This window comes from Candoia aspera, chromosome 15 (genome assembly GCF_035149785.1).
Source record: "Candoia aspera isolate rCanAsp1 chromosome 15, rCanAsp1.hap2, whole genome shotgun sequence".
Classification (NCBI taxonomy): domain Eukaryota; kingdom Metazoa; phylum Chordata; class Lepidosauria; order Squamata; family Boidae; genus Candoia; species Candoia aspera.
The window spans coordinates 2,248,611-2,258,319 of NC_086167.1; the positions used below are offsets into that span (position 1 = coordinate 2,248,611).

Here is a 9,709-nt window from a genome sequence, read left to right on the forward strand (position 1 = left end):
AAAATGTATCTCCCTGGCATTGGGATAAAACTCTGGATTTTAGATTAGTCGTGGTCCCTAAACTACCACCGAGGTACTCTTTCTCTGACCTGGCCACCCTCCACATGTGTTGGACTGCCGCTTCCATCATCCCCAGCCAACACAGAGGGATCCTAGCTGGGTAAAGGGGGCCCAGAGTGAATGAGAAAGAAGACAGAGCCATGGAGGAGGGGAGGGAGAGGGGCGAGAAGAGGACAAGAGGCAGGAAGGGCCCTTACTGTAGTAATCTCTCCACCACGGCTTTCTGGTGAGCAGCCTCTTCGGGACTCAGGTTTTCCAGCTGCTTCATGATCGGAGGAGTAAAGTCTTCCCCATCATCAGAGGTTTCCTCTTCCGACATCCTTGACTCCCCCATTCCATTGGGGACGCACGAGATTTCGGGGCAAGGGCCCCCCTTCTCTGTGTGGAGGGTTCCGCCGGGCTGCCGGCTCTCCCTGTGGTGGGGATCAGACTCCGCCAGGGCTTTGATCAGGGTCTCCTTGCTTAGCCCCGACTCCAGCAGGGCCGCCAGCAGCTCTACCTGAAGATGGGTCAGTTTGGAGACCATGGTCCTGACTCTCCTCCGCTGCTGGAACCTGCGCCTTCAACGCCTTTTGCCCCAAAGCGCCTTTCTGGGGCTACATCATGCTTCTGAAGTGACACGTCCAGCCGTCGGCAGAGTAGGGATGGCCGCAGATCTTCTCTCTGCAGACCCCCCCAATTTCTCCAAGACAAAAAAAAAAAGCGCTGCCTCAGACCCCCCACAACTGTCCTGGGCCAGTACTGATTAAGGGACCCTCGCTTCTCTGTTTACATTGGAGCAATGCAAATTCTCCAAGGTTCATATTTATCTGTGTGCTTAGGCGAGTAGCTGGACTTTGGACTTCGGCATTGCAACAGCCGTTCACAAAGTGCATGAGGAGGGAGGGAGGGAGGGAGGGGGAGCAAAAATGGGGGAGAGGAAGAGAGAGAAGGATGGTTTGTGGAGAGAAGGCCTGGGGCACACAAGAACCATCTTCGTGCAGCTGCTGGAGAAGGAGCTTCCGGTCAAGGTGAAAAGTTGAGGGGCTTCATCTAGGGAGTTCCATGGAAGCTTGACACCTCGGAGGGGCCCTCCAGAGCCTCCCTCCTCTCCTCTAGCAGAGCCATCCCCAGCAAGGTATTGGGGCGAAGCACAACTGGGAAGTGCCCCCCCTCCCCGCTGCCTGCTCAGTGTGTCTTCCTTGCCTGTCTTGTCAAGGGACCTTCCCGCCTGAGCTGTAGGCCTGCTTCGCAGACCTCGTTGCTCCGGCTCCCCCTTCTGCATCTTGACTCCAGCTGAAACATCCCTGCTTTCTCTCCTAGGGGAGGGAAGGAAACCGCTTTACCCAAAGCATAAGCGCACACGGGGAGATGGTGAAGGCAACGCAGCAGACAGAACGTTTGATCCTGCTTAACCCCAGTTCTGTCACGGGTTATAGAAAAACCACAATCTCTCAGTCCATGTCCATGAAATGGATACAGGGTTGAGCTACTTCTTTGCTTACAAAAATGTGGCAGGATAGAACTGCATGATTGTGCTTTCACTGTCCCCAAAGGCAACCTAGAGACATTTTAAAATAAACATGTTACATAGTCATAAGGCACCTTGAAGACTAGTAAGAAGACATCTTTGATTTGTTTTGGTTCTAAATATTGGCTTTACTGGTTGATTATTAACTTGTAAACTACTGTTATTGGCTGGAATTTCGTAACAATTGTGTTTTTCTTTGGATCTGTACAATGGCTTAGTAAAGGCTCATAATGAATATGATGATGATGATGGTGATTAACCAGTTGCGCAATAAGCTTCCTTGATCCATTGCTAGAAGCACTTGGCTTAGCCTGCAAAGGCAAAAGGGGTATTTTAATGACAAGCCTCCCTCCACCCGCTAACTGAGAAGAAAACAATAAATAAAATCTTGCATTTTTCTATGATGTTAGTGTTTCAGAAACCTCACATATCTTATGCTGAATCAGGATGGCACAGGACTAGCACAAACTTTTAGAGAATCCCCCCACTGAGGCTAGACCTAATTCCCGCCCAGGAAGCTTATGTGGGGCAGGGGGCCAATTCTCCTGAGAGGGCGTGGCCATGGCTGCCTCCTGATTGGTGCAGGGAGGAGGGGAGGGGCCAACAGGCATATAAAAGGAGGTCTGCTGGGCATGAGCTCCAGAAGGTGCCAACCTACTTTCGATCTGCTTCTTGGGGTCCGTTTGCTAACTATTTTAAGAGAGAAATAATTGAAGTTTAGACAGTGACTTTGGATTTCATGCCACAGGCAGGGATTTTTGAATGGCAGCAACTTTTGACTTTGAAATACCATGATGGAAACTTTGGAGTTGGTGGAACCAACCAACAGAACAAGAACTGAATTAAGGAGCCATCTGCAGTTTCCCTGTTGCAGAAAAACACAAATATCTAGATTTTGTGTACCACAGTATGCAATGCATACTCCCCTTCTTCATAAAGTGAAAATGTGGTAACCCCAAAATCTGCTAATATGGAATAGTTAAAGAGGGAGGGATGGCGCTGAAAAGGTGACTGTGTGAGAAGAATGCTGCCTGTCCTAACAGTCAGGAACCACGCTGAGACGAGGAGTAGGTCTCTAGTGTTTATTACTGCTACATAAGACAGAAAATCCTAACAAACTGAAGAAGCGTGGGAAAAACCCAGACAGAAAACCCCCAAAGTCAAGGCGGGCCTGATCTGTGTCTCTTTGAATGGCCGCTCAACTCCTCAGTACTACGCATGAGTTTTCCCCCCTGGATAGGGGCCCCCTCCTGCTCGCCATCAGTACTCATGACACTGCCTGTGACAAGTTTTTGTCTCAGTGCCTTCTTGCCAATAATTAATTAATTTTAATTTATTTATTTTTTATCCTGCCTTTATTATTTTTATAAATAACTGAAGGTGGCGAACATCCCTAGTACTCCTTCCTCCTCCTGTTTTCCCCACAACAACAGCCCTGTGAGGTGGGCTGGGCTGAGAGGGAGGGACCAGCCCCAAAGTCACCCAGCTGGCTTTCAGGCCTCAGGCAGGGCTAGAACTCTCTTACCATGCCTGATTGGCTCTTGGGCTGAGAGAGAGCGACTGGCCCAGGGTCACCCAGCCGGTTTTCATGCCTAAGGCAGGACTGGAACTCATGGTCCTCTGGTTTCTAGCCCGTTGCCTTCACCACTCAACGAAACTGGGGGTTGTATATGTGGCCTTTGGCAGCCTTAGCTTGGCACAATGTAAAGACGCTTATGTAATGATAACCATTCACCTTGTACAACGATACAGCGCCCACTTAGCGGGCACAGCCATGTTTGGATGGAGGAGTCAAGCAACGATTATCTAGGAATGGACACCTTATTTATGACCAAGATACTAGCGTTTTTATATCCTGCTTGCGGCATAAGGAAACTTGCCAGGTTAGCAGAAGATTGAGGCCTGATGGCACTAGCCGTGTGCTAAATCAGAGTCTCTTTTATGTTTGTTCTGTTAGTGTGGTGTAATCTGCAACTGCCTTCCTGGGAACGGGCTTGCATCTTGCATAGCCCCACAGCTAACAAATCAGATTATGAGCTTGCAGTGGGTCTCAAACATACATTTCTTGCATGGGACTGCAAGTGGGCAAAGGTGCTCCAGGTCCAACGCGGGACTCCTCACTCTACTGTCCACAGCTCCTTAAGGGAGCTGCAGTTTTTCCTGGGCTCCCCTGCTCACTGTGGGCATCCAAGGTTAAGGCGTCCCCAGACCGACAGCTCTCCAGCCTCCACCTGAGCACGTCCAAGGATAGGCCCCTGGCTCCACTTTCAAAGTGCTCTTATGGTTAGGGTGTTTTTCATCTTGCTTATTTGGAATCTGCCTCTGGAATTATTGAATCTTGGACTTGGGAAAGGCCATCAAAGAGGCCAAAAAAACCACTGTTCAGCCTCTAGGAAAGGGGCTGAGCATTTCTTGGGGTCATTGGTCCCACAGTCAAATTTCTATCTTATGCTACCTGTACTGACTGCTGTTTGTTTTTACATTTCAGGTCTGCCTCCGAGTAGCTTGATGGGAAAAGGGGACAGAAATAGATAGGGGTCTGTTCACCAGAAAGGAAATCTGAAGAGACTGGGGTAGGGGACAGGGGCTGTGCCCCAAGAAAAGCAAGGCATCCTTTCCAAGCAGCTGCTTATTCCATCAAATGTATTGAAAGGTTATCTCTGGCTCCTGTAAAATTCTACTTCAGAAGTGCAATGGAAGCATATTTTCCTTCTGCTGAAGTTGCCCACTCAAGTGACTAAAAACAGCTTGATCAAATTTCTAAGCCTCCCCATACTCAGCGTGAGTATTCTTGCTCTCAAAATCCAAAACATTCTCACACAATTACAGATTCTGCATACGTGCCAACATACAGGTACATATCAGTTGATTTTTCATTAACCACAATAGAGTACCCGACTAAATAACTCATTATGAGAAGCAGCTGGGGACAGAACTGTCCACCTTGAGTTCCCCTGCAGTCCCTAACAGCTCCAATAATGTTGGATGTAACCTGTTCCTAAGATTTCTGGATTTTTAAAGGTATCTTTGTAGCAGATAACAGTCAACGCTAACTGGCCTGTTTACAGGTTGCTGACCCTTATTCTATCCAAAAACATGAATTAGTAGGGATGTTGCCATTAAGAAAATATATGTCTTTCAATAGGACAGAAGGTGAATATTGTTAAAGAGGTTTTATGTGTATTTAATAAAGTTAATTAGCATTGCAATTTATCTATATTCTATTTTTGTCATTTCATTCATTCTACAGTATAATTGAGAAAGGCATCCTCAGAATCCCACCTACTTCTAAGCAGCTTCTATATCAGTTGCCCGCTCCCCCTGGCAGTCCAAGCAGTGGCTGGAGGGCATCCCAAAGTCCAGGTGAAAGACTTCCAGATAATAATGGTTGTTAGCATTGGGTTGCAACCCTAAAGGAAGACATGACTGAAACACGCTTGTTAATATTCTCATTATTTTAATAAGTAACGTTTAAGTGCACTTGACTCAATCTTTCTCTTCGTTCAGACTTCGCCACAAAACTGCCATCCAGAATTTATCCTGCCACCATCAACCCTGCTGGTCACCTCCCCCTCCCCTGAAAACTTGGAGCTCCTGGCTGCTGCTGATCGGGTCAATCTGATCTGAAGGATCAGCTTTCGCCTGCAGAGAGGCCTTCCCTCTCTCCTTGGCTGAAGGAAGAGACCCCAAGGGCTAAGAAGCATAATTTGGGGGCAGGGGGCAGGGGAGATCTCTAACTGATTCCCCTTCTCAGTGTTGGAGGTCCTGGCAAATTGTGAGCTGCAGCTGAAAAATCAGAAGGAATCCGGTAGCACCTTTTCTGACAAACCACCCGAGGCAATCAGATCTGTGATGGTGGCAGCACTTTTTCCAGGCAGGGCAGGGATTTTCCGTTTTCCCTCCTGAGTCAGAGAAGCGGCTTTGGGAATCCCCCCCTCCCTTTCTCCAACCCTGTTGAAACAGCTGATGGCTTTCATCACCGACATTGTGTGTTTCTTGATCAAAGCATCTGGGAGCAGGAACAATTGCGATCGGGGGTGGGGGGACACAAAAAGAGTTGGGGGGAAGCAAATGCCACTTTATTATTTACTGACAGTAAGGAAATATATTCCATAGCCCTCTGCCTAGATCAGTGTTTTTCAAAATTGGGAACTTTAAGATGTGTGGACTTCAACTCCCAGAATTCTCAAGCCAGCATGCATGGGGGAATTCTGGAAGTTGAAGTCTACGCATCTTAAAATGGCCAAGGTTGAGAAACACTGATTTAGATGTTCAAGCAGTTGCTCTGCACGAGACCTGCTCTCATCTGCCTAAGAACGAATGCCAAGTCGGAGACCCCATTGTCACTCTTCCTTCCCTCCCGTCCCCAGCACACGCTGGGCATCCCCTTCGTGCCCAGCAGGAAAGCCCAGAAGCTTTGCCGGTGGAGGTGACTCTACTGGCCAAGAACGTTTTTGCTGGAGGCAAAGCCACAAGGCCTAGCCCAGGCATGCGGCCTTGGAGCAGACCTCCTCGGGAGGTTTGGAGGCAGGGACCACCAGGGCAAACTCAGGCCGCCGAGGGGAAGAGGAATGGGGCTGATGTGGGCTCCTGGGGAGTGCATTTCTGGAAGGAGGGAGGGAGGGAGTCATGGAACAGCACCATGGAGTGGTGGCTGTGGGGATACATTCTGCAGAGACCGACTGGGGCAGAGGGGGATTGGACCATTGTGAGCCACATGCTGGCTGGCTACCATATGGGGCGATGCGCCAGACCCCCGAGCCAGGCAGTGGTGTAGGGACAGGGAGACAACCATGAAGAAGCAATCTGAAGGCTGTTGGGGAAACACCAGCTGCAGAAGAGACACTTGTGACGTCAGAGAGGCAGGAGAACGTTGCAGACACTCAGACTAGCCCCCCCCCCCGCACTCCCTGGGGTCCAAGTGGGGGGAAAGAGAAGACCCAGACAGAGTTGCAAGGTCTTGTTACTAGAGCCTTTTTCAATAAAGTCAAGTTCTAGCCTTCTATGGAGTCGGTTTCCTGATCTGGTCTACCTCATAGGGCTGATGTGTGCATAATTGTCTTTGGCTTGGCTTTTCCACTCCTTTCTCCTTCCCTCGAAGCTCACATGGAGCAGCCTGCAGGAGGAACTGCCGAGAGACCCGGCCAGTGCCTTTAGGCTGCCCTCACGTCTTCTATTCTGCCCCACAACCCATTTCCCCCTTCCACTGCTCTGTTTCTGTTCCCCCTATTTTTCTAATCCTCTCTCCTTTGAAACCCCCACCTGTATTACATCAATTGAACCCCCCACATCCCAGGCCTCCTTGAGGAGTTCGCAGTGAATTTCCAATGTTGAAAGTGGGGGGGCTGAAGCTTCTTCCCTGACTTGCAGCTCGGTCTAGCCAGGCAGCTCACCACCCTTTGGGATGTCTTTGAAACGAATGCGCTGGGTCCCTTGCGTAATAACAAAAGCAGGGGGGTCTGCAGGACAGGGTCAAAAAAGTCAAGGTGGTGACCACAGTGGTGCAACACATATAAAAACCAGGTTGTCCTTTGATCACACTCAACATTTTTGATCCCATTCTGCGGACTCCACGATTGGATTGGAAGATGCCGCAAATCTCTCTGTCCTCTATAGACAGCCCCAGAGATTCGCCAAGGGGGAGCAAGAGGTTGGCTTGGCTGCTTCCCGTGCCACACAGACCAATTCCTTATCTCGTGAACTAAGCCAGTTCTGCTGCGTTTGTGTCCAGCACAGCCCAATTCACGCACCTTTTGTTCCCCTGAAGCCGACTCCTTCACCTCACCGTGTGGCCAAGACGTCTCTGCCCCCGTGCTTGCTCCAGAAGACCAGTTGTGCGCATCCGCACGAGGGGTTCAGAGCCTCGCCTTGCCCAGATGAATGAGACCCGAGGAGGCCATGACATCCCTGCCTGCATTTAGCCAGGATCTTGGAGGCCCTGAGGCTGGATCTGTGAGGTTCTTCTCTCTTGGACGGAGAGGGAAATCTTTTCTCTGGAAAAGCAGAGATCAGACCTGGATCCAACAGACAGATGAGAGCTACCTTTACCTGTTCCTCCTCAGCGGAAGCAGCTCAGGTGGTGGAGGCCCTAAACTGAGCAGGGTGATGAATGGCTGAGGGCCAGTCTGTGGAGCTCTGTCCAGACAGAGCATTGCTGGCGAATGGCCGGCCTGCCCGTTCACAGGTTTCAGCCCGATCTGGGAGACTGATCCCAGCACCATTGTTGGTCCTGAAGGCACAGGGGTCCTCAGTGGCTAAGGGGGCAGAGGGGTGCAGAACACTCCCTCTTCTGTGAAGACAATTTAGTGGCCTGCTAGAACCACTGAAATGGAGCAGAGCTTATAACACAGCTGAGAAGCTGGCACAGAAAAAGAAAATTATCTTAGATAGCTTCAGTGAGCATGCCAGAGAAACACAGGTTATTGCTCTTATACATTCAGCCCCCCCAAGCATAAAGAATCACATGCTTAGGCACGTTAGGTTAAGATAAGTAAAATAATTTCTTATTGACTTAATTGTTGGTTCTGTTACATCCATCTTGGTGGAAAAGATGAAGTTCCTTTGTTCTTCTTTCCTTTCTAAATACTTAGTTTTGCCCTAAACTCTCAGCCCTACAGCTGCCAAGAGCTGCGTGGAAGAAAGGGGAATTCCAGGCCCACCACTTGGTACCCAGAATGGAGGAGAGCAGCACACAGCCCTGCGCTTGCTTCTGGGGGAGAAGAAGGAAGAGAGAAAGAGGAAGTGGGAGTGGCAACAAACAGCTTCCTCAGAGTTGCATTGTGGGATGACTCAATTTGCATGTTAATTCACATGCAAATGAGGCATGCTGGATTTGCCAAAACTTCCAACATTCTGAACCCAGAACTGTGTTCCTACGTTGCAGGTGGGGTTTCAGACCGGAGCCCTCAGGTTAAGGTAGGAACAGCTCACATCCAGTTCCAAATGGGGAGCACCTGTCATCAGCCCCTGCCGATCAGCGCTCTGGGCGTTCACAGTTGCCATTGTTAATGTCCCTCGGATGACCTCTTAATTGGATGAAGAGATCTTTTTGTGGGGGGAGCCTCAGAGACAGCGCAGACATTTCAGCTAGTCTCAGACAGAGCTGTTGCGAAGCTGTGGGCTGGGGCTCATTGTCCCAGCCACAAAATGGGGGTGCTTCTCCCTCTGCCCTGGCTTGCCAGTTCATTCCCAGGCCCGGTTTGGCGCACTGGGGCTGCTGATCCCGGCTGGCTGCTTCTTCCTTTGAACCTGAACCCTTGTAGGTTCCCCTTGGCTCCCCGCTTTTTTATGAATTTATGTACCGTTTCAATAGCTTGCCCCAATCAGAAGATTCTCAGTAGGTTATGTGAAAGTAAAGCAATGCAAAACAATATAACAGCTCCTGTAATAACGATGCCTCCAGCACCAGGTCGGGTTAAAAGCTTAGTGCAGTTTTTCAACCTTGGCAACTTTAAGATGTGTGGACTTCAGCTCCCAGAATTCCCATCACTATCTTTCTGGTGCAAAGCTAAGCTGCTCCTTTTCTCCCAGGCATTTCACTTTTAAACTTTTTTATAGTTTAGATTTGAAATGTAATGTGTCTGTATCAGACTGAATGAGTGATTTCTTGTTAATTGCATTTATTCTTTTTGGCGCTATTTATAGTAAACTTTACAGTATTGGTTCTGTTGCTCCCTTTGAAATCCATTGGGCGAAATAACCAACCCTTTGCCTATTTATTTTAGGTAAGAACCTTCCGCTTTGTAAAATGGTAGAATAGTTTCTTTTCTCTTAACGAGGGCAGCCAATAGGCTACACAAGAGTTGGGACCTGGTAACATATATGTAAAGTCAGTCCACTTGCAGAGGAGCTTCTGTGGAGCCCAAAGTGCCAAGCCAGCGTCCCTTGCCCAACTCTGATGTTGGGTAGGGTTGGTCTTCTCTGCCCTGGGATGGGGGAAGAGGCTTGGGGGGGGCAACCTCTCCTGTCCTTGTCTAATGCAGGGAAGGTCTGCCTACTCCTCACCTTCCAAGTGGGAGACAGGACTGGCTAGAAAACTGAACACAAGTTCCCCCCTCCCCGATATACTGAGATGAGATGGAGGGGAAGATTAATGTCTCCCTGCGTTCCCACAATTGACACAAAGTCTTGCATGAGAAT

The 9,709-nt window shown here is 49.3% G+C and overlaps 1 protein-coding gene and 2 long non-coding RNA genes across 5 annotated transcripts in view; 2 read left to right on the forward strand and 1 right to left on the reverse strand.

Annotated features, from left to right (window-relative positions):
- The window catches only part of HNF1A (HNF1 homeobox A), a 26,467-nt gene extending 25,587 nt beyond the window's left edge, over window positions 1–880 (reverse strand). For all 3 annotated transcript variants that reach the window (XM_063315474.1, XM_063315473.1, XM_063315476.1), the window contains exon 1: window positions 258–880. In XM_063315474.1, coding sequence (XP_063171544.1) covers window positions 258–586 — 329 coding nt within the window. In that variant the 5' untranslated portion in view covers window positions 587–880. The remainder of the gene's footprint in view (window positions 1–257) is intronic.
- LOC134505654 (uncharacterized) overlaps window positions 1–1,974 on the forward strand; it is a 3,661-nt gene extending 1,687 nt beyond the window's left edge. The window contains exon 2 of the long non-coding RNA XR_010068740.1: window positions 1,363–1,974. This is a non-coding gene — a long non-coding RNA (uncharacterized LOC134505654). The remainder of the gene's footprint in view (window positions 1–1,362) is intronic.
- Window positions 1–5,055, forward strand: part of LOC134505653 (uncharacterized) — a 10,854-nt gene extending 5,799 nt beyond the window's left edge. Inside the window, exons 2-3 of the long non-coding RNA XR_010068739.1 lie at window positions 4,059–4,351; window positions 4,821–5,055. This is a non-coding gene — a long non-coding RNA (uncharacterized LOC134505653). The remainder of the gene's footprint in view (window positions 1–4,058; window positions 4,352–4,820) is intronic.
- Window positions 5,056–9,709: the final 4,654 nt, after the last annotated feature.